This window comes from Salminus brasiliensis, chromosome 13, assembly GCF_030463535.1.
Source record: "Salminus brasiliensis chromosome 13, fSalBra1.hap2, whole genome shotgun sequence".
NCBI lineage: Eukaryota > Metazoa > Chordata > Actinopteri > Characiformes > Bryconidae > Salminus > Salminus brasiliensis.
In genome coordinates this window covers 10,359,445-10,384,641 of record NC_132890.1, presented here as the reverse complement: position 1 = coordinate 10,384,641, position 25,197 = coordinate 10,359,445, and the positions used below count along the sequence as shown (strand labels likewise).

At 43.8% G+C, this 25,197-nt stretch overlaps 1 protein-coding gene and 1 long non-coding RNA gene across 3 annotated transcripts in view; one reads left to right on the top strand and one right to left on the bottom strand.

Moving 5' to 3' along the window:
* Window positions 1-13,517: 13,517 nt before the first annotated feature.
* On the bottom strand, window positions 13,518-18,821 carry LOC140575398 (uncharacterized). 2 transcript variants are annotated; one of them, XR_011980807.1, is made up of 3 exons: window positions 18,364-18,821; window positions 15,633-15,893; window positions 13,518-13,884 (listed from the first exon to the last, which is right to left on the bottom strand). It is a non-coding gene; the product is annotated as an uncharacterized lncRNA (long non-coding RNA). The 2 variants fall into 2 exon arrangements; XR_011980806.1 differs by having other exon boundaries at window positions 13,518-13,880.
* A 671-nt stretch (window positions 18,822-19,492) lies between these two features.
* Window positions 19,493-25,197, top strand: part of znf423 (zinc finger protein 423) — a 181,993-nt gene continuing 176,288 nt past the window's right edge. The window contains exons 1-2 of the mRNA XM_072694860.1: window positions 19,493-19,860; window positions 19,979-20,632. Coding sequence (XP_072550961.1) covers window positions 20,593-20,632 — 40 coding nt within the window. The 5' untranslated portion in view covers window positions 19,493-19,860; window positions 19,979-20,592. The remainder of the gene's footprint in view (window positions 19,861-19,978; window positions 20,633-25,197) is intronic.

Genomic DNA, 25,197 nt, shown 5'->3' with positions numbered 1-25,197 from the left:
ACTGCACTAAAATTTTGTACTGTAAAAAAAACACAGGTGCAATAACTTATAATAACTGTTAGTTTTTTAACAGAACAATTCAGAGTAATTTTTATCATTTCTCTTTCGCTGTGTCTGACACTTTCTCTTTGTCTCTTTCTTAATCTCTCTCTCTCTCTCTCTCTCTCTCTCTCTCGCTCTCAGGTGCAGGAGGAGAATGGCCTCGTGCAGGCCGAGAGAGAAGCATCTCAGTGCAGCTGGAGAAAGGTCACTGATGACAGGCCTTCAGACGGGCTGTCAGTAGCTCTCTCTTTCTCTCTCTCTCTCTCTCTCTCTCTCTCTCTCTCTTTCTCTCCCCAGTCATATACACACACCATTTATCACAGAACAAAACAGGAAGCACAAAAACTCAAAAAACTCATACAGGTGCCAGACAAATGGAGAGATATGGAATGATGAAAGGATGAACAGACAGTCGGATGGACGGAAATTCAGACACAGACATACAGACTTAATCGGCTGTGAAAGAACAAAAAATTCACAAACACTCACAAACGGTCTGACCAACATACAGACAGAACAACCATTAGAATGTCCAACAGACAAACAGATGGATAGACAGACATACGTACAGACAGACATACAGGCAAACAGACAGATAGAAAGCTCAGACAGAGATAGACAGAGCGGCAGAAAGACAGATTGATAGACAGACAGACACAACTAGATAGAAAGATCAATAGACAGAGCAACAGAAAGACAGAATAATTGAAAGACATACAGACAGATAGAGACACAGACATATAGATCGATAAATATATAGGAAGATACACAGACAGGCAGACATATAGACAGACTGTATCTATCTTGACTGAGCTCTAGGGGATAGATAGATAGACAGACACAGACAGAGAGAGAGACAGCTAGATAGCTAGATAGATAGGAATGCAGACAGACAGACAGGCAGACATAGTTAGACAGAAAGACAGATAGAAAGGCATGCAGACAGACATATAGATAGACAGACTGTCTGTCTATTTATCTATCTATCTATCTGGACTGAACTCTGGGGGGGATTCTCAGTCAGTTCATGTATTTACTGCCACCCAGTGGGTCACTCAGCAATGACACCAGGGTGTACGTCATTAACTACATGAACATGTGACAGTAATTAAGCTTTGACAGGATCTGACTCTTTTCCCCCCTTGTGACAGCTGATTTGCTAGGCTGATGAACATCAGCTGCACCTATCCAGAACCAGTGTGAACACACTTAGACGCCTGCACACACTGTGACCGGTGGCTATAATGGGCCAGTGAATCCACATGCAGTAGATTCACTGTCAGACAGACTAAGAGAGACGTTTGTCTCCTCAGCCTGCGAGCTTCCATCCATCATCTTCTTCCATGTATGCTCTAAAGCAAAAGACATGATTCCCTGCTCGGCCCACAGAAAAGCGTAAGGACAGGGCTGGAAAAAGACAAAGCTCCAGGGCCTCTGTGATCAGGATGGACACTACACAGCCCTACAGTCAGAGTCACAGAACATTCAGCTCTAAACTTGAAGAGTCATCTTCATCTTCATTCAGGTTCGTCACACTCAGTTCAAGAGTCACTCACAGCACAGGCCGGGCCGCCCGAAACCGTCAACTCAGAGAGAAGCAAATAGCACCAGAGTAGAGGCTAATAATGATGTACGAGTGTCCAGAAATGAGAAACGTGAGCTTAAAGGAGAAGGAAACTGGAGAAAGCATGTGTGTGTGAGAGAGAGAGGGAGACAGACAGAGGGAGGCCCAGGTGAAGAATGGGCATGTGTGAGCAGATGATATAAGGTGAGGTGGAGGAGAGGAGAGGGATGAGAGGAGAAATGTGTTGTCGTTTTACTCAGGGCCTGTCATCCGTCTTTTCAATCGAACTGAGCAAAGGTCCTCAAAGTCTAAGCGTTTTACACAAACACACACCCTCACACACACACACAGCATAGTTGGAAGGTGCATGACACAATGGACCAACTGTGACATTAAAACCTGTGTTGCAGTAGCACACTTCATTAACACAGATTATTGTTTTATCCATGATACTGCTGTAACTGCATGTAATGTGTACATAAGCAATTGTAAATGAAACACCACACCGTCCTGCAAAAATATGCCACATGAATGGGTCTGGCTTGATAAGGATTTCAGAGCTTTTCAGAGAGTTTTACAGATGAATTAAACCGATAAAAAACAGAGATTGCAGATATACATCTGCGACGTTGTCATGATTTAATAGCTAAAAAATCATTACCTTACCTGCAGCCTTGGTTTTGGAAGGAAGCTGGTGTAGTGCAGCTACGTGCATGCTACTTTCACTCCTGCTGTTAGGTTTAGGTTTAGGTTGAGGAATAGGTTCAGATAATAAACATTACATGGGTTGGGGTTAGGTTAAATTTGGGTTAGGTTAAGGTTAGAATTAGGTGTAGTGGGTTATGTTTAGGTTTAGATTTTACATGGTACAAATTACATGGTTTAGGGTAAGGGTTAGGTTAGGTTAAAGGTTAGGCTAAGTTTAGGTTATGGTAAAGGTCAGGGTTAGAATAAGGCTTAGGTAAAGTTTAGGTTATGGTGAAGGTTAGGGTTAGTATTAAGTTCAGTTTAGGTTAATGATGAAGGTTAGGGTTAAGGCAAGGTTAAGGGTTAAGTTAAGGGTTAGTATTAGGTTCAGTTTAGGTTAAGGTTAGAATAAGGTTTAGGTGTAGTAGATTCAGTTTAGGTTTAGGATTAGGGTAAGGGTTAATAAATTGTATAACTTCTATGGATTTTTTCCCCACCTCAGTATGATGGCCTTCTACTACTCACCCCAAAATGTTCCTTTCAAATACAGGTTGGAAAACAACAAAATTTAAGTGGGGTAAATACTTTCTGAAAGCACTGTATACATAATAGATCTGTCACGATTACTTAATTAAAATTTGATTACTTCATTTAAAAAATCAAGGATTAAAATTGACCTTCTCAATGAATCAGCTAATGAGCTAGTAATTGGCACAATTGATGTGTATTTGAAATTCTCCTTCTTGTCTTTATTACCGTACAAATAAATGGAGCCTGATAACACAGGACACCTTCAGAGATCTTGTGAAGTCCATGCCTTGAATGGTCAGATCTGTTGTGATGCCACGGAGGGGAATGGCACTACTCAATATTAGATTCAAGATTCAAGAGTTTATGGTCATATGCACAGCAGAAACAAGCAGTTACACTGTACAAAAACAAATACAAACATAATCGTATAAATATTAATAAAAAAGAGAGAAACAGAATAAGTATAATATATTATATATATATATATATATATATATACACACACTATAGTAAAGCAAAGTAATGTTATATAGTATATATTATTTACTATATAATATTATATAGTAAAAGAAAGTAAAGAGTACAGTACAGTATGGATGCTTATGCAAGTTGTGCAAGCAGAGTTGCACGTGCATGTGTAAAGTGCATTGTGCAAGTACAAAAGTAAACAGTATTGTAAAACGGTAGCAGTGATATATGTAGTGGGCTTATATTAATGGGTGCATGTCAGAGTTCAGCCAGTTCAGAGTGAAAGGAGGGAGGAGGTGTTCACAAGCCTAATGGCTTGCGGATAGAAACTGTTCATCAGTCTGGCTGTCCTGGACTTCACACACCTGTAGCGTCGGCCCAATGGTAAGAGTTTGAAGAGGCTGTGTTGAGGGTGTGTACTGTCCCTGATAATGCTGTGGGCCCTCCTGATGACCCTGGTCCTGTAGTTGTCCTGCAGTGAGAGGAAGGCTGCTCCGGAAATGGACTGTGCAGTCTTGATCACACGCTGGAGTGCCTTCCTGTCCTGAGCGGTGCAGTTTTCGCATCAGACAGTAATGGAGCTGGTAAGAACACTCTCGATCGCACTCCTGTAGAAGTTCCTGAGAATTTTGGCTGATATGCCAAATTTCCACAGCCTTCTCAGAAAATACAACCGCTGCTAGGACCTCGATGTGCGCGATGTGTTGTGTGACAAGGTAAGATCTTCACTGATGTGAACGCCAAGGAATTTGAAGGTTTTCACCCTCTCCACCTCTGTGTCACCTATGTACAGGGGTGTGTGTAGCTCCGGCCTCCTCTTCAGATCAACAATCATTTCCTTAGTCTTGTGGAAGGCAGGAGGTTTCAATGTTATGACTGATCAGTGTATACATCTACATATGTGAGTTTTTTCAAGCTTATTAACAGTGGCAACCCTTATAGTTCTAGTATAGTTTGCACTGTTCAGGCCTGTATTTCTTTGTGTAATGCTTTACACTGTCCAGTAATGCTCTGTGTTTACCTGGGCTCAGTCATGTCTTGGTCAATTCAGAAGATCAAGCCTTCTGACCTGACCATGGATGGTATTTCAGACCATGATGGCATCATCGCGCTTAAACTTTAGCAGGGGGTAAACTTTAGCAGGGGGTAAATTTTTTCAGTACACTTGTTGGATGAAAGCTAACCCATGCCACCTCTGCCTGAGACTGCTCTGACAAGAAAGAAAAGCCCACGGGCATATGCACCCCTGCTCAGCAACCATCAGAAATGCTCAGCCTCTGACAGCTCATCAATACCTGGCCTCCTGTGAACCATTAAATACGCCGGCCCTAAAATGACTACCAGAAAGCAGGTTTATAATTTAGGAGATGCATCAAAGAAGCAAACCTAGCTGCTAATTGGATGAAAATTTCACTCGATGAAGTACTTGAAGTGAGAAAAAATGAAGAGAATATCCAGGCAGAGTAATCTCACGCACAAAGTAAGGTAATATCACGAATATTAGATTTAGTGCTTCAGTGCAGCATAATCACAGTTGTTAAAAAGGGGGTAAAAGGGTATTCACACCTTCTTAGACACAGTTCATACATTTCAGAGCACCAGGAGTAATTACACTGAGGAACACAGATGTAAATAACGGGTTAATGTCCATGCTTAGTACTTCAAAAGGATCTCTGAGTGATCACTAATGACTCAGACTAGGTCCTGTTTTTTTAAATGTTTTTGGGTGTTCATGCTACAGGTTTAGTGGCCCAGGAAACCCTCAGACCAATTGCATGTGTTGTAAATATCACACATGACAATACTCACTCACATCTGTGCATTATGATAACGGCTGTGACTCGAGTGAGTCACACACCTACAAGGAAGGGATGGGAAACAGCAGTCAGAGAAGAAAGTGAGTCAGAGGAAGGTTCATTCACATGGCAGCTCTAAAAAGAGAAAAGTGGAGAGCGAAAGAGAAAGCCAGCATGTAACCATGAATGCACTCATACATGTTTAGTCTTCCCACAGACGGTTCTGGACCAGTATGTATCATATCTTCCTAGACCGTGGCTATTATTAAAAGCAGTAATGTCAAAAACTGTGTGTAAACTGACAATAATGCCAACATGCGGGGCTCACATGGGTGGAACGTGGGCTACTAGGGGGGTTTCAGGTTGGCATGGGCTCTGAGCAGGTTTGTATGCACGTTGGAACTGGGACCCAGTCTGGCTTCCCAAATCATAACAGCCCACCCTAATCTTACATGAGTCTTGTCAAGGCCCCATGTTTACCTGGGCTCAGTCATGTATTGGTCAAGATCAAGCCTTCTGATCATGGACATATCAGTATTTCCTGGTCCCATTACTGACCTTGGTGGGACCATCATGGAACCCATGGACAAAACTTTCTGGTTTTGATTTTCTGAACCTCACTTAATTTTTATTAAATAGCTCTGCCATAGAATACCCTATTTAAGCCTTGTTCACCAACCCTTTATAAGAAGAAATGTCTCCTTAAACCCCACTTTCACAGTTTTCACATTGATTCTGACGGTCATCAGTGTTTTCTTATTTGGGATTTGTTCAGTTTATGAGAACAATGGGATCCATCATAATAAGTGCTGTGCTAAAACAATTCTGTGCTTTTAAAACACAGCATAAATCTGGCGTCGATTTTTTTGTTAGGATCTTTTCTTCACAAATTTAAGAACCGTCTTAGGAAGATGGTGAATGAGGCCCCATGTTTGAGTGTATAGAACATTTAAAATGGTAAAGAGCCTTTAAATCAAGTGAAAGCTCTTCAGACCTCTAAACGGTTCTCCACACTCACACATCACAACTACAAACATGGTTCTTAATAGAACGTAAGGTGGTTTGCCCAAAGAAGATCATCAGATAAGGTAATTATTATTATTTTTAATTATTTTTTGCTTTTGATGAGTGCAGAACTCTGTGACTTTAATAACTATCTTATTTGATGATCTTCTGCCAGCCTGTGATTCTTCTATTTTCAGTTTCTGCGTGTTTCGAGAATATTTGCCTTCAGTTTTCAGTAAATGAAATGCAGGCTTAATGGTGTTCGGGCTGAATGATTTACTTCGCCAGTCAAGAACTTCCCCTTTTTGGCACTGAAAAACTCTGTTGCTGACTTGGCCTGTTAAGAACATTCCACTCTCTGGCACTGAAAAACTCTGCATCTCTGACATAGTAATAAACACTGCTGAGTGTTGAGACCTTTGGCTGGAGTGGTTTAGATAGTAGTTATATCATCAGTAAAGACAAGTAAGCCAGTTTCAACTGGTGCATCTCAGAATCTCAAATTCTTCAAATATTTCATAAGATCAAACAGAAAAGGATTTACAACACAGAGATGTCCAACTTCTGACAAGTATGTTCATTTACCACAAACTACCGCATCAGCTTGTGGCACTGCTCAGATGTTACTGAAGCCCAGGCTGCTTTGACAGTGGCTTTTCAGCACGTCTGCATTGCTGGGTCACGTGTTTCTAATATCCCATAGAGGCCGGGCTGTACCATTCTGCGCTGATCCGGACGCGTTAGGCCATGTTTTTCCATTGGCTGTGCTGCTAAATCAGGACCAGGAAGTGCAATGCTAGCTAACTTATGGAATCCGTTATTCATCTGTTAGGATCTGCATGCATAAATAACACTCGTCTCAAACCACATCAAGGATGCTATTTTAGAAATGTAGTATGCCAAATAATGTTGGAATCCACTGTTGACGAGTGTGTGACGACTTCAGCATGCGGTTAGCTCTATGCTAATACATAGCTATAGCCATGGTCCTGATGCAAGAAAATATACAGTCACAAAATCATGAACATAGTCCGTTTAATACAGAAACCCTACAATTCTTGTTTGCCTCACGAAGATAATGTTAGTTTGCATTAAGTGAGCCAGCACGTGCTAACGCTGCTGTAGCGATACTGGATGAGGCCCATATTTTGCTACAGTGAACTAAATCTGTACTTGTCGTCACACTAATGATTAGTGCACTTGAAAAGATGCTAAAATGGGACACCTATACCCAGAGTGGTCCAGCAGACACAGGAGAATTGCTGGTTTGAATTTCAGTCATGCTGCTATCAGCCGACAGCCGAGGCCCCAAGAGAGCACAACTGGCCTTGCTCTTTCCAGGGTGGGTAGATGGCGCTCTCTTCCCACATCGTTTTGCTGCAGTGCATCAGTGAGAAGCCAGGTATTCAGCGCTTCCCTGCAGGTGCATTGGTTGCTCGCATCGGTGGCAGTTGAGAAAATGAGCGGCTTGACTGTGCATGCATTGGAGTGGGTGTGTGTTGGTCCACCCTCACTAGAGTCGGGGGTATCATGGGGGGCAAGAGTACGTACAGGTTGGGTGAAATCGGATTAAAAAACAATTAATAAAGAAACACTCACCACCATTTTCTATACTGAATATATAAAGACCTTGGACCCTGTGGCACAAAGGTGACACAGACATGGATCCAATCAGCACATTTCTATGTCATTAAGCCCTCCCACCGGACGGTTCATGCTAAACCATGTATGTTTGGAAAAGCCACATGTGCCCGAACTAATGATGAATGATACACAGCTGGCTTGTAGGAGGACTAGGCCTAAAATGACTGTGGTGCATGGTTACTCCCTTAGCAACTGCTTATTTAACTTCACTGAAGAAATAAATGTTCTTTAAAGCTAAATTACACACAGCTTCACTGCTGCCCACTGTCTTCATTGTCAGTATATGTGTCTATAAAACACCAGCCGTGAAGACATAAGGAATCACCACCGTCTCCTGACTGAATACGAGCACACTGAATCAAGCAAATCAACACGGTGTCACATCTCCAGAGCTTCCAGAACTCATTCAGCCAGGCTGTTATCAGAAACATGCAACATGTTATGCCTACAAGGCAATCTGAACAAGCCCAAAATTATATGCTTGTCAAACAACCCTGCTCATGGGTTTAACCGCTTTGAGCCCATTGCTTTATCATCACATTATTGATCCCACTGCAGAAACTATGTAGTTATTTGGTTTAGCATGTCTTGTGGAGTCCCCCAGGGTTCTATTTTGGGGCCTTTAAAAACTATAACTAAACTTTAAATGATAATTATGCCGCTATGAGAGTGACGCAAGTGTGGGCTTACATACAGGGTCTTGGGGGTTAAATATCCCCTTTACTTTCACCCATGACAAAGCACTTAGCATGAGACACGTTAGGAAGCTTCAATGAGGGCTAAATGTGTACGTGCCACTCAGCCTTACCGAGGGCCCATGCTCTAATTGCTTATTATCAAAGCACAAGACAGTCTGACCTAATAGAGGTCAAAAGGATCTATAGTATAAATAACAAGAGCTAATAGATTATCCAACACAGACCTGTTATGCGGACGCTTGGTCTAAAATGGGCTGAACATTTTCCTCTAATCTCTTTTAGCCTTACATGCTCAGACCAGCGTTGGTATAGCATACACTACACATCTCTTCTAATGAATGCATTCAGCTACTTAAGGTTGCACCCATTACTGACACACACATCTTTATGCAGTCCCTGTAGAGAAGTACAGTCAAAAGAATAGGACTCTCTGGAGCAAATAAACATGAACCTATTGGCACCAGGCCTCCTAACGCCAGATGGGTATAACGCCCCCCATCAGTGAGCTGTGGAGCAGTGAAACTGTGTTCTTTACATCATTTACTCCCATATCACTCTCTCTACATCATTTACTCCCATACTCACTCTCTCATGACTTGTTCTTAATCTATTTACATTTGTCCATTCTTTTAGGATGGCTTTAAAATCTTGGATCTTTGGGTTTGTTCCAAAAAAGAGGCTTGGACGCAGCTGTAAAGCTCCTTAATAGAAATGCAAATAAATATGAATTCAATATTAAATATTGTATTTTTTATTTTCAGGCTTGTTTTGCTTATTATCTGCCAAAATAAACAAGCCATTTCAAATAAATATTAAATATGTAAAACTGTTTTATATAATTTACTTTATTATAGTGAGATTTATTTTAAAGTAATGTTGAACAATTTGGACTTTTGGGAATGATTCTTGCATTGTGGGAGATAAATCATAAAATAATACAATTGGAAGAAATCGTATCAATGGCAACTATAAGTCAAAGGCTTTATTAAGAGACTTAATTTTAAATTAATGTTTTTGAATTTGTACCATTTAATTATTCTTCTGTCTATTGAGGGGCATTTTTATCAATTCTCACATTCATGTTTACATAATGTAATGGGGGCTGATGCTTTTAATGCTGTGAACAAAAACAGGACAGCAATGGTATGGAAGTACCTAGAATTAATGAGACTTTTTCAAGCTTAACTCTAAACCTAACCTTATCCCCAACCTCAGTAACAAAAAAAACTGGTTTCGCAATGTCAAATACAACAACAAAAAAACTACTTTTCATTGGGCTTGACATTCCAAGTTACTTCAGTTTGTCTCTGGTCAGCACATTCTTATCCAGAAAATGTACAAAATCAAACACACACACACAACAGCATCCAGCCCAAGCCATTTGATGCCATTAGTGACAAGAGGGTCGGCAATTAAGGCATGTTTTGATGGATATGTTCATTGTCTGTGGGCAGCTCCTCCAGTGCTGGCTCTGCGTTATTGCCGGCCAATCGATGCTCCATCCGGCCTGGCCGCTCGCTCTGACCTTATTGTGCAGATCACAGATCAATAGCACAGGGAGTGCTGCGTGTAAGTCACCCGCACACTGAGCTAACAGAAACGCAGACTGGACCCCTGACCGGCAAATTAAAACTCAATCAGAGAGGCCCTGAGGGGCCCAAGGGGTGAGCAAAGGGGAGGGGTGCAAGGGCCGGCGACTCAGACTGACCTGCAGCTTTGGAGACTTAATCACAGTCTGATTAGAGTGGCAATCAGAGCAGGCATTCAGGTACTGCAGGGACACTGGCGGCTTAATCAGGGAAACACACAGGCAGCACACACACACACACACCGATGTACATGTAATCAGAGAGATGATGATGTGGGCAAGAAGTCGCAACTGCAAAGACCAAGAGGTAAATACTCGCTCTGAAGCTCACAGCCCGTTCACTTTTCCTGTTAAGCACACACACAGATTTGCATGCTTTGAGTGTTTAAACAGGTGAGTGACAGGCAGCTGAAACACAGGGAGTGCACAAACACAAAGCAGCACAGAATCTGCATTCAGCTCTGTCAGCAGCATCACTGCCCTCACATCACACACACTCAGCAAACAGCAGCCCACTCAACACCCAGGAGCTTAGCCAGCAGCACTGTGGAGGACAGAGGGTGCTCAGGGAGGGAGCAATGCTGCCATCTACAGGCCTGGAGGAGAGTAACATGCAGTGTAATCTAAGTCTGCACAAATGATCAGTTGTATATGTATATGTAATCAAAGTAATTTGATCTTACAGACGATGCAGGCAGCAATACACCTGGACACATGTTTAATTACACAATCTCACCCTACTAAACCCTGTACACTTTTGACAAATAAAGAGATTAAAGACTACCTGCCCCAAAAAGTGGCGACCTTAATGTTAACTTTGCTTCGTAAAGTATATGATAGTCAACTGATAGACTTAGACTACATCTTTTAGGGACCCTGTCAGTCACAAGCCCTTAAAACTGTACTAACAGCGGAGGCAGGCTGCATTTTTGAAGTAAAAGATCCTTTACATACAGCCCAGAAATGCAGTCTACGTTCAGAACGATTTGGAGGACGCAACTGAGGACGTATCCTTCCAGGTCCTCAGTTACCCACAGTTCTCTCTGCACAAAATTCTTGCATTTAATTTTAGGCATTGCCAATTATTTGACGTTATTAGATAGAAGGCTCACTAACAGTGAAAAGCAAAGCAAGCACAATGTGATTCAAGATGGGGTTTTACAGTAGTGCGATATAGATAATAGTGCAATAAATCTAGGACAACACCATTAACAACTGCTGTCCCCTAAATGTCTGTCCAGAGCTCTGGCTCTCAGCAATCCATGTTGAGGACAGGCTGTATACCTTAATATCTGTGGAGCTTGGGGTTGTGAAATGGTGCAAACAACAATGAATATCAGCAAAAATCACAAATGATTAAGGATGTTGTAAGGTAGTAAAAGGTGGTCACTAATGTTGTTGTTTTTCTGGACTTTCCCTTTAATTGACCAAAACATAATAGTGAAGAGAGAAATTGCATACTAATTACTAATGCTATCTAGTTTTGAATATGAAACATGTAGAATAGATAAAAGTGTCAAAGTTGAGTATACTCAAATATCCAAGATATGTAGTGTGGTTGCAAAAGACACTATTATCCCACAATGCGATGCAAACATAAATGGAGGAGCTACTCACACCTGGAACAATTATTAGAAACAATGCCGGATAACGATGCAAGTGCAGGGGCACCGATGGCTGGAGAACTTGACGCATGATGGCACAGCATTACTTCCTGTTAGCAGAAAACGGGTTAGCATGTTAATCATTCGTGTATTTACCTGCCAAACTCACACTGTTCAGATGAGCATATAGTACACACTTTCCAGTATTAGTGTGTAGTACACAATTGGGACACAGCCCAAGTTTTCCCATTGTTCATTCCTTTTAGGAGGATTCTGCATAGATAAGGATGGCAGGATAGTGTGTGTGCTGCACAAATCCAGGGGTTTGGGGTTGTGGGTTCGATGCTTGCTTTGGTAGGGACTTTGTTTGTTCTCTTTGTGCCATTGTGGGTTTCTTCGTGCTACTCTAGTTTCCTAGCAAAAAGCACATGGTAGATGAAATAGCTATGCTAAATTGACCCTAGATGTGAGTGAATGTGAGTGAATATTGTGTGTGTAGCACCCAGAGTTTCATGCCTTGTGATTCTGGTAGGCTCCTTACTGACAGCGACACTGGTTAGGGAAATGATAAATTAATGCATAATTCAGTTTAGTGTCTCAATAATCATTCATTAGGACTAACATTACATTATTCATAATTATGCATGTGGTTAAGCTACTTGCTGTGCTGTAAAAACACTCTGCCTATGACTTTAGGGTAGACCTGCCAAGTGCAATACTCTTGGAGTACAAACCCAGCTACCCTGGCCATGTGGGGCCCATATGGGTAGCCCAACTGGGAACCAAAAAGTTTTGTCCTTGGATTCCATGTTGGCCCCACATATGGACAAGACAACCATATTTACCATTTGGACATGGATGGAATTTGGCTTCCGCCTTTAACCCATCCATGCAGTAAACACACAACACACACGCAGTGAAAGTGAGCACAAGTGCCCGGAGCCATAAGCAGCCATTGCTGTGGCGCCCAGGAAGCAGAGAGAGAGAAGGGCCTTGCTCAAGACCCCAACAGTGGCAGCTTGCCGAGCCCGGGTATCGAACCCACAATCCCGTCATCAATAGCCCGGAACTCTAACTGCTGAGCCACCACTGCCCCCATGCCACCCTGCACCATAGGATAGGCCCTCCGCTGGGTTGTACACTGCACATGGGGCCTAGACGGTGGCCTGTAACAATGCGGCCCATTTGGGAAGCCAAACTGGGCCCCAGTTATAATACAAGCCCATGCCCATCTGAGAACCAACCTAGCCCACATTCCACCCATGTGAGCACCATATGAGATTGTTGGCTGGGGAAAAGTGTTCATAGGCTGACAATTTAAATTCGCCTTTCAGCAGCACAGAAGGTGCAGGTTGGTTCCAAAATGGCCACCTCAGTGGAACCTGAAATAAACCTTCCAGCTTAATCAGCAAACCAGGGGAACAGAAGAGGTTTGACCACTAGATGGTGGTCTAGATTCACAATACGCAGGCTGGTGGTGAATCCAATTTAATTACATTTGTACTGAATTGCTAAACAATACAGTTCCCAAGCCATTTGAGCTGTGCTATTTTTTAAGGCTGGTGTTGGACCAGAACTGGGTATTTGACCAAATTTGGCAAAATCAGGCATAATTTCTGAGGGCATTTCCAACATCACATGAAATTCAAAACAATATTTTTGGACCATACAAGAGATCTCCATTCCAATAAACAGAGATATTCCTTTCAATAAACAGTGAAGAATGCCGTTCTTGTTTTGTAGATATGTTTAATCTGTCGTCTAAGCTAATTGGCTCATCCCAGTGACACATAAGTTATTAATATGTTAAAAATGTAACAAATATATATATATATATATATATATATATATAATATATATATATTTTTTTTTTTACATGAAGGGGTCTAATATTTGAGTTTTGGCATAAACAAACTGCTATGTGCCATTATACATTAGGTGCTGCAAATATAAGGTTGTAAATAATATCTTTCATACAATATGGGGAGTAAATTTTAGTTATGCTGGCTGTGAGTTGGTAACAGGGAGACTGTGTAATAAATCTGTGTGTCTCTATGTGTGTGTGCTGATGGCACACGGTGTCAGCGTGTGGGTGAATGTCTTTAGCGGAGCATGTTTTACAGCTGTTTGTCTCTCCAGCCTCTGCTCACAGACACTCGACCGCAGCTGTGAAGAATCCATCAAGTCTCAAAGTAATGGAGGCCTGGTTCTGCTCCATTTCACCAGCTGGGAGGTGTTGATTGGAGCTCTTTTCTTCCTCATACAAAGAGAGAGAAAAACAACTCCACTACAACTGATGAATGCCTTCGGAGATAGAGAGATTACCAGACAGACACATAGAGACAGATAACTTGCTTCCACGGCGCTCATTTTGGACTAAAAAACAGAAACACTTCATCCCCGTCTTCTGTTACTGATTCTGCGGCCACAATAACGCCGCACCTGAACGAAGCAGCATTTGTGGAGCTTTTTTTTTTTGAGGGGGGGGTGGTTGTTTCCTGAAGCCCCTTTCCTCCATAGAGCTATACAGTTGCCATCCCAGCACAACTGGATATCAATCAAAATGTATCACTATGAATATTCTTGGCGCTGTTGTGTTAGAATTCGCAGACACCCGGGTCGGCCTTAAATGCAATGTGATGTTTTGTTAACGGAGCGCCACACTGCGCTCCAGCATGCCGCTGTGAGTGAAATCTTCATTAGAAACCTTCTGCGACCACCCCCCCCTCCCAGCCCCCCTCTAAACTTGGAGGATCTGTGCCAGGTACCTGCTCTAACAGCCAAACATGTTGATAATTAAACCCCTGTAATCGAGAGGTGTTATCACAACAATTAACACCAAAAATGTGAGGGGATGACAGAGTGCCTCTAAACGTGTGGCTTTGTACGGTTCTCTCCCGCCCCCTCCCCTCCGCTCCTCTCCTGCTTCAATGATATAACCCCCCCGCCCCACTACACCCCTCCTATGAGTGTGGGGACAGGCTGGGTTGCAGTACCTGCATTCATTGTATCACACATCTCGCAGATCCTTTAAAACCTTCATGATTCTTTAAACATTAACAGAAGTAAAAACAAGCAAGAAGGGGGGGGGGGGGGGCAGGAAAACACTGCGCTGCTTCTGCTCTTTTTCCTCAAAAACACATTTATCTCATCCCTACTTTCGCTAATTCTCCTGACATGCTCCCTCCTCTCTTCCCTCCACCCCTCCTTCCTTTTTCTTCCCCAAAGTTGGCTGCCTCTGCCCTCGTTCCGTGGCATCAGCTGAAGATCCAGCAAGGCCCCCGTGCACAATGAGCTTTAATTGGGTTAAGTTTGTCCGCCACAGATAACATTTCTCTTTCTGTGGAGAATAAAGCAAATTGCTGGCACTAATGGCACTGTTTAATGTAGCTCTTTTTATTATGGATGGAGGAAATTAGGAGGAGACTCCCTACAGAGAGCTGATGTCGTGGGAGTGAGTGCATTGTTGCAGCTCATCAGGAAAGCATTTTCGCTGGAGCGCAGTCCTCCTTGCGTCTCGTGCTTGTGTGTGCTCGCATTCTCTCTCTCTCTCTCTCTCCCTCTCTCTATCTTACTCTTCCTCTCCCTGCTTTACCTTCCCTTTCAGAGGCTACCCAAAAACAATGCTCCCTAATCACGAACCCTTTCGAATGCGTCCTGATGAGAAGATCCTATGCTGGAGCGCTGGAGCACTGTGGCGCGTGTTCAGAACCTGTCCTCTGTCTGTTGTTTTTGTTTTATGGTTTAATGCCCTAAGTCCATAAAGCTGGTGTTTCTTTGTGCAAGACTGGGGCAAGAGCCAGAGAAGGGAGAGGGGGTAGAAGGGAGGGAGTGGGTTACTATTGAGGTTTTGGCACAGGGCACGGTAGCCCGAAAAAGGCTAAAATTCGCTTCGTTTTGAAATCGTCCTGACCTGGGGACAATCAAACACACAGGCAATATGGATGATGGAATAAAAACTCAATGTTTCTGCTGTAGCCGTGGTAGTAGTAATAGTAGTAGTACCTGGGCAAGGCACAGTGCGCTGTGCATGTGTGGTGCCGAACGCTGGCCTTTCTGGTGGCTAATCAGGGGCTGATGGAGCAGAGGGGGCAGTAAGTGCAGTGGAGCGCTCAGCCTCAATCTGCGCCCTGCTCTCCTCCGCACACTCCCGGGCCCTGCTGATGAGAGGCGCCGAAGCCGCCGCTCCAGTGGCTGTCTGGGTCACTGTAACGCTACTGTACGGCCTGCTTTTAAACGCCACCACTTCTGGGAGTACAGGACAAGCTGAGGGGGATACAGTGGGGAGGGGGGACAGATTAACTCGGCAGAGTGAAAACAAACGCGTGCTCATAAAGACAACCTCAAATGTACAATATCATACTGTAGGCCAGGGCTTCCCCTTTCTCCCATAATAGCTGAGAACGATGGCATTAGTTGAATAGGAAATGGCTCAGAAGCACCAGAAGTGCTGCTGAGCCTGACAAAATGGATTAATTTTAATTCACATTCAGCATATTTAGACAAATGGCTTCAACCTTACAACCCCCCCTCCCCCCCTTCTCACCTTCTCACACTTTTGCCTATATGAAAAAACCAGGGGGGGGGGTGTTCTTCCACACCTCTCACTCCTGCCCGCACGGCACTTGTGTGCGCTTTTGTTAACGAGACAAAAGACCGTCGGCTTTGCAGTATTTAAATCAGTTATGTCTAATTATTTCCTATAAAAATAGTCTATCTAGGGCAAAACCAATGAGATGTAACACTGTCTGCGGAGGGGGGGACCTGGCAGAGTTGGCATGGCTTCAGCTGAACAGAACAGAACAGAGAGAATCTGCTGTAGGCAACATAAATATAACATGAACTCTCCAGGCTTGTGACAGTACAATGGGGGAGTGTTTAGGAGGGTTTTCTGGGGCTCCATCCACCGTGGCTTTTCTAGCCACTGATAGATACTGATAGATAGGAAGATGTGTGTGTGTGTTGGGGGGAATACAAGGACAAATTCTATACATTCGGATATTGTTAAATTCTAGGTTTGCATCCATGGGAATATCAGGGTGGCATTAAAACTGCACGGCCATAAATCTCAAAACATCCCCATGTGCTTGAGTGAAATAATAGCCTATATTAAGGCCAGCTCTGCTGGCAAGTGACTTGCAGTTTCACAAATACTTCAACCCACATAGCCTGCCTGTCTGCACCTGCGGTGCTACTGTTGACATCACAAAATAGCAAGGCACACACACACACACACACACATACATACAATTAAAATGAATCATTTTGGTGCATTTACATTTCTTAGATGTTAGTCCTATTTTAACGAACATGGCATTTTTGCAGCCTGTGTGGAACTTATTAAATTCCTCTTAAAATAGAAGCAGCAATGATTTCTAAACAGGATCACCACATTTATAGTTCACGCCTCTTTTCTCTTGTGTCTTAATTAATTTCATCCACGTCTTGTAGACGATTGCTAAGCCTTTTCGGCGTTGTGAAGCAGGGGGGGGGACTCACACACAGACATAGAAAAAGCAAATCCGAGAGAAGGTGACAGAGGGTGTAATCGCTTGCTATGTGATTTAACAATGTGCGTTTTTCAACCCATTCACGCCTCGGTTGTCCTTGACCCTTAAGGCGCTTGTAATGTGGCCCATTTCTCTCCTTTGTACCTCTCGGAGAGAAAGGAGCGCCGCCGCGGTGCGCTCTCGCCCCGCCGGGCCTACGGCGCCCCCCTCCGGCGCGCCACAAGCGCTTTGAAAGCGGCCCCCAGGCGCGCGCGTATTTTCATGAGGGCCGGTTCAGAGGACAAGGGGAATGGGAGAGGGGGCGGCCAGGGGCCCCGGACCTCCACAGGGGGGTGGCGATTTTAAAGGCCGCTCGGTGGCATCACGGGGGGGAACCCCGCGATGGGGAGCCCACCGTGTTAGCCATGACAACGGTCAAAGAGCAGGAGAGGGAGCAACAAAAGCCTGCGCGCGACTCACCGTCGCCATGGCTGCGCTCGTCCTCTTTCTGCGTGAAGCGTTTGGAAGGAAAGCTGTGGCCTAGATAGGAGTCTTAAGAGCCAGGGCCTAATCCGGTTGCTAAACACTAAACACCAACTCTGCTCTGTTTGGTTCAACTATTCCCATTGCTAAACTATTAGCTTAGCATAATGCCGCCTACCGCTGTGCCCGCACTGGCAACAAAAACACACTCAGCATAAACGTGTGCACCCTTTTTGCACCAGGCCTGTTGCAGTGCACTGACACACTTTAAACTTAGCTCGCGCTAACCTTGGACTTCCTGCCTTACCAAAGCAAGCAGGGTTACCCCGCCGCGGGGCATGTTCAATTAGACTCGTGGACCAATCAGAGGCAAGCGTCTGGTGGAGGCGGGCACTCAGCTGCCTACTGTGTATTAAGTTTTGCAGTACACATGCAGTTAATACATAAATATTAAAAAAATTGTTTGTTTGCAAATTAAATTATTTTGCAGTACACAATTATTACATTAAATAAGAAAATAACACATCTAAAAACCCTCCTTTGTGGCCTGGGTGCCGAACATGATAAAAAAAAAAAAAAAAAAAAAAAAAATATATATATATATATATATATATATATATATATATATATAAAGGAAAAATATATTATAAAATATGATTATATATAAGTATGCGTTTATTTGTACATTGTATATCTGTCAGAGATAGACGTCTCCATCTCTCACGTGATTGGCTGTACGTCCCTGACTTCACCTGTCTACACACCTCTCAGCACCTATCACCCATATGCGCCTGTCAGCCAAGCCTGGAAAACAAATATTGCTTTTCAGTGAAAAACATACATACATACATACATACATACATACGTACATAAACAGGAAAACATATTCACAAAATTATAATAACGCTCAAAACTGTGCTGTAATTCATATCTGCCAGAGCCCTCTCACGTGATTGGCTGTTCGTCATTTACGTCACCTGTCCATGTGCACCATCTTAAATATCTAAACAGAGAAAGTTGTTCACCGCCCCCGTAAACCGATTTAACCCTTAAGCACATGATAGCTTTTATGAAGCTACAACATGGTCGGAAGCTCTGATTTAGGGGAAGGTGCTTTGTGTGACAGTCCCTTGGTCACTTATCAGTAACGTTATCAGTCAAAGCACCGACACAGACACTCGCTGTGACCGCGCTCTCAGACGCTGGATGTAAACAAACACAGCAGCAGCAGCAGCAGCAGCAGCAGCCAAGTGAAGGTAACGTTACCACACTTTCAGCTTTACCAAAACCTAGATCGTTTTAGGCTCCGAAAAGTGTAGTTTTTTTTACACTAGCATCCTTATTTGACTTATTAAAAAAATTAACACGCTTTTGCTTCAACTTTAAGGTGTAGAATATCACCTAACTATGAAAGTAGCTAGCGTTATGCCATGCAAATGAGGCAACGGTGCTGAAGCAGCACATATAAACTCTTTAAAAAAGCTTCTATCCTCAGATTGATCTTTAAAAAAAGAAAAAAAAAAGAAAGGGGATTTGTGTTTTTAGCTCTAGCGTCTGCAGTCAGCGTAAATAAACCCGCCTCGTGCCCTACAGATCGGGCTATCGCGTGCAGGCAGCTGCTGGAAACATCACTGTGCAGCGTTTTCCCACTTCACAGCAAAAAGCGTCTAAAATTCAACCAGAGCTGTTTAAGAAAAGCCTGGGTAAACTCTCCTCTCGCTGCTGAAACGCTGGCGCAAGCCCAAGCCGACGGCAGCGGTGTAGAGAGGGGGCAAAGTGAGCGGGGAAAGCAGAATCCAGTCCGTCTTTTTTCCTCCGCAGACTTTTCCTCGAAGCTCCGCGTTTTGGCCCCGATCCGCGCTCCGAGCTAAAAGCTGTAGTTTCCACGGCTGACCATGGCTCGGTGCTGTTGGCTCTCTGTGTGGCTGCTCGAGCCCAGGCTGCGCGGAGCTCCCTGCGGGATCAGAGCGCTCCCCCGCCGGGACCCTACTCTCACATCCTCCTGCTGGGACACGGCTACATTTCCAGCCAAGCCTGGCTTTATTATGTGTGTCTGCGCTGCAGCCCCGCCAGCAGTCGGCTCGGGAGGCGGAGGGAAGACCAGAGTCAGGACAAAGAAGAAAAGGGGAGAGAGAGGCTAGCGAACCACGACCATTTCCCTCTTTTACGGCTTCTTCTTCTTCTTCTTCTTCTTCTTCTTTTTTTACTGAAGAGGGGGAAATTTAAGAAAGGGGAAAAACAAGAGCGAGAAATCCCCACAGGTGAGAGAGAGAGAATGCTGCGTGAGATGGCAGTGAGGGTGGCACCTTTGGAAAAATAAGAAGAGCAGCGAGGGCGGTTCGGTGGGGTTAAGATATGTTATATGTTTTTATGTTGCAGGATTTTGGGGGACGTAAATAAAGACAGTTCGGAACCCGACCTGAAGCGGACCACGCGGGAGAGGGGGAAGGAGGAGAGGAGCAAGAAGAGGAAAGACAAAAATCCGCGGTCGGACCCAAACCGAGTGGTCCGCTCGGCGAAGTGAAGAGAGCTGGTCGGGTTATCTGGAAGTGTTGGCCCCCTTTTTGCTCGCGAACTCGGCGCAGCAGCCGTGGTTTTGGTAATGCTGTGATTTATTGTTATTTTATTTTTTTTGCTTTTTTTTTTTTGCTTTTTGCTTTTTTGGACACTACAAACTCTGCTCGGAACAAAAGAGCGCGAGTGAGTCCTGCAGAAAAATCTACAGGTTGAGAATCTGAGCGGCTGAAGTTGCCGGATCGCTGGAGTATCCGTGCGCCGCGCCTCTACCGCCGCTTTCCCCGCGTTTCTCTCCCTCTGAGCGGCTGCAGGACTACCGCCGCCACCGCCGCCACGGGCACCCAAGTTGCCGCATTGCAACAGGCAAAGTGAGGACAGGAGGAGGGGAGAGGGACGACAAGTAGCGGCGTGCAGCCTATGAGCGACCGTACGAGGGGACGAGAGATCAATAAAGGCAGAAAAGCACCGAGGCAGCGATGTCGAGACGCAAGCAGGCCAAACCGCGCTCCGTTAAAGGTAAGCGTGCGTGCAAAAGCGTGCGAGCGAGCGACGGAGCGAGCTGGCTGGCTGGCTGGCTGGCGGGCGGGCGAGAGTGTGCGCGCGAGCGTGAGTGTGTGTGTTTGCAACGGACACAGCTCGCGAGCGGTAGCATGACCAATGAGATTTCATGGCGGAAACTGGCGGGGATTGTGAAACAACGCTACGATTTAATATCTTTCCCCGCAATAGTAGCTTTTAGTGCCGTGCTTCTAGATTTATAGCGCCTCTGATGTAGAGACGGAATAGTAAATCCAGCTCTTCAAGTGCGTTTACCAGATGCAGGGTGGCTTGAGTCTGGAGTCACTTAAATGGGAACAAAGTAGTAATCATATTGGGCTTGAATCAGGCGAGACGTAACGTGCTCCAGATCCCATCTCAGTGTGGCGTGTTTGCACTTATGTGTGTTTTAATTATTTGAGCAAATGTAGTTCCTGTTGTTTACATCACACGTGCGGTTTTTTTTTTTGTTGTTTTTTTTTTTTTTTTTTTTTTTTTTTTTTTTTTTTCACTAAACTCTGGTTACACTGTCAGGTTAAACCATTGCATCTCCAAAATACCAACTTTACAAAAGACTTTTAATAGAAACCAGTGTGCAAATCGTGCATTCCTTATCATTTTGGGTAATTTCCATCAGTCTGTCAAACCAAAAATGACAAAAATGGAGATACAAGGTTTTCGCCTGACAGCGACAATATGTATTTAGAGTGAGCTGATCATAAAACTTCAGAACTTCTTTTTATGTTGGTCTTGTAGCTGCAATAAAAAGGTTTGCTCTTTGGGTCTGCTCTTTTGACCCCCTTCCTGCCCTCCCCTCCCAGCACATAGCTGTGAAACAGCCTCTTTAAGAAGGATTGCAAGCTGATGAATATTATTATTATTATTATTTTTTACTGTCTTACTGCTTTGGTTTTACTCTGGGTTTTAGTGCAGGACCGAACAAAATGCCCAATGTTTGGTAACCAGTTGGGCAGGCCTGTGCTGATCATCATGTGGCTTTCTGGCTGTCCACAGCTGGTGCTTTCGAGTGGACCTGACCACAGTCTCACAAAAGGGCTTCACCTCCCATCTCCCGCCTAACAGAAGCGACTGAACTTTGCTGGGTAAATGACTGTGAAGCAGTTTGGCAGTTGTGGTGCTGCCTTGGTGGGCGACTGCAAAACCATGGTCTGATGGCTGAAGATGCCCTTATGGAAACCAGATGGGCACTGGGATGGCCATGTGGCCTGGTATTAGACCCCCCTCCCCCAATTAATAACTCGTTTTTGTTCTAATTAACGGACACAAGCTGCAGCGGTTTGCAGAGCGTGCTGCTTTCCTCTGAAACAAAGTGCAGCCCTGGCACTTGCAGCCCTGGCTCTCAGAGACAGGTATTTGTAGGATTGCAGTTAGCAGTAGCTTAATTTGGGGATGTTTGCGGAGTGTCTGAGTGTAAAATTCAGGGAAAGATACTATTATTGCTTCAGGCCTGGGGATGGTCTTGCCAAAACCTCTAAACCCTAATATCCATTCACCCGTTTCTTACAGTTTCCACTAGGTTTGACCTAAATTATGGAAGTATTATCTACACAACAGGACACAATTTAAGTGTTTTTAGTCACAGCAGATTTACACGTTTGTGTTGTGTGTCGAGAGCGCCAGGTACAATGTAAGCGACACACTCCCACTGTCAAAAACTCACTAAGTGCATTGGACCAAGAAGCCTTTGGCATCGTGAATGTATTCGGCTGCCACAGCGAGTGCTTTCGGATAAACAGTGCTTGTGTCGACTCAGTGATCCACGTCAGTCATAGGCCAATTAAATACGTAACCGAGGCATGCTGGGCCGCTATCTCATCCCAACACCTTTCCCATTGATTGGCAGAGTCACAGATTAGAGAAGCACTAGAAGCGCCAACAGTAGCCCAAGATTGCGTGTAGGACCACAAAAGACTGCGTTTCTTTTTTTCTATCGTACACCGAAGCACCTTGTTTAACATTTTCAGATTTGGAGGACAAACGGCAGGTATGAATGGACTAACGTCTGCAATCGTATCGAATTCATACCGACTTGAGCAGCCTGAAGGAGGCCGTTCATCATGTCCATTAGAAAAGGGATTATTTTCTTTAAGGGAAGTCATGCTCTCAATTCAAATAGCATTAAAAGCTATGATTAGCAGTGTTAATGACTGGAGAGAGAGTGAGAGAGAGAGAGAGAGAGATTGCTGCTGGGGTGAAAGAAATGGGAGGGGGGGGGCGAGTGAGAGAAAGAAATAGGAAGAGAGAGTGCGAGAGAAAGAGAGAGAGAGAGGGAGTGGTGCTTATCAAAATATTTCTCTCAATTAATCCCTTTTTAATGTGTGTGTGTGTGTGTGTGTGTGTGTGTGTGTGTGTGTGTGTGTGTGTGTGTGTGTATGCATACGACGCTTGGCCGGGGCATTGCCGTTTCATATCTGCACCGCTCCCACGAGTGTTTCATGCATTATGTAGCAATGATTATTACTTAATTACACATTAATAAATCCTCTTCATTTGCAGGACATTAAGGGAGGATGAGTGCACATGACTAAGCTTGGAAACACGCAGGAGCGCTCCTTTCCATTCCGCGGCATTGTTTACACTCAATCAAATCAAATCACACCTTTAACCCTGTAGAGGAGGGAAGCAGAGGAGCAAAGGGCTTGCAGATAGTAGCCAGAGAGCTAATGGTATCATACCCACTTCACCTCCTTGTCCCTCATACACTCAAACACACATGCACACACACTAACACACAAGGCTGACTCTGTCTCGGAGACATTGGCTGTAATCTGCTGTTGATGAATCTAACATTTTGAGTAGTCTGTGAGTTTTCAGGGTAGATTTGCTCCCGTCTTCTGTTTATTTATTTATTTATTTTGGGGGGGTGGTGGTGGTGGTGGGGTCCTGCATAGATTAGTGTACTGCCATGTTTTTGTGTTGGACATAGATTTTAAAAGGCCGTCAGTAACCCATAGCCATTTTTAAGGACGTGTATTGTCACACTCATGTTAATTTCTGTGTTTTTAACCATATATTTTTTCTGTGATTTTACCGCATTCAAGAATATGACACGCGCTTGATTGTTGATGTTTCATGACGTACGGACTAATAGAAACACCTCAAAATGTCTCCTACTTAAAATTTCTTTACATTTGCATACATTAGAAGCTATGAAGTGACAGTTTTTGAGATGCAAGGTTTACGACCGTGACTGCATACATGGTTAATGTAACAAAAAAAAAAATGATGCACTAAGTGAGTGGACTTTTTTTGTAGTATAAGCAAATGTGTACTTTACATACTTAGAACGTATGATTTTGGAGCTGGGAACTAGCAATAGGTAAAAAGTCAACTTGGTGTCATCTTTGCAGCGAAGAAATGGTGTGTGACAGTGAAGCTGTGGCATGCGTGCATCTTCAAAAACAGCCGTCAGCGTTTCAGAGTGAAGTCTTTTTTTTTTCTCTTAGTTAAAAGACTCCATTTGGCTGCTCCTGTGGTTTGTACAAGGTATATATCAAAGAGGAGGGAAAAATATTAGGAGCAGAATAATGTAGACATGTATTCATCTGTTTTCTAGGTTTGGGGTGCATGTCTGTGTGTGTGTGTGTGTGTGTGTGTGTGAACGAGTGTAGCAGTGTTGGTAGAGATTTTATCCCTGACATCTCTTTACCCTCCTCCCACCCGTCCACCATCTGGTTTTAGCATTAAATGGCTTTTTTATTGTCACCTAGACTTTTGGCAGCCGTGCAGGACTTTCATTGGTCAGTGGGCTGTTATAAAACGCTGAAGTGAGTTGCAGAGAGCAAAAAGCACTCCTTCTTTTCTCTCTCGCTAGTTGGTTTGTTTTTTGTATCATTCTCATTATTTATATGCAGTGTTATTTTTAATTATTATTCAGTTCGGTGCTTAATTATTATTATGTTTTTGTTGGCAAGAATCTCCCACCTGAGTTGAACCTGTAACAAGAATATTTTTGTCATGTCGATGTTTTTAGCGCTAGCCGTGTTTTAGTGGTGGTCACATATTGTGGTGTGAATTGAATCTGTTTCTAATCATCCAAGTTTCTCGAAGACTGTCTGGCTTTTTTTCATGTCTTAACGGTTATTAAAGAACAGAGGGTCATCGCGGCTATGGTACAGTAAGCCAGGTCTAATCAAAAACACACTGAAACAGCTTATTATTAATAGAGATTTAGCACCGAATCGTTTAGAATGATCAGTAAAGTATGACAAACATAATGTCCATAATATATAATAATGTAAAAGGTGTTTAAAGCAGTGCAGTTGTGCAGCTTATTATAGGAAGGCTACAGAAATGACCGAGGGTTATAAGTGATGTGTCAGTAGGAATAAGGGAAGTAAAATAGTCAGTTGAGTGATGATGGGCTCTGTTGTACCTCCATGGTGAGCCATATGTGAGGTCCGTAGCATGGTACTGTGTCTGGTAATAAAATGCATGCTACTACGGTAAACCTGAACCGGTAGTTAACACAGAGGCCTTCAGGCTTTGGTCTATCAGCACAGTGTTGTTACCGCATGTATGTG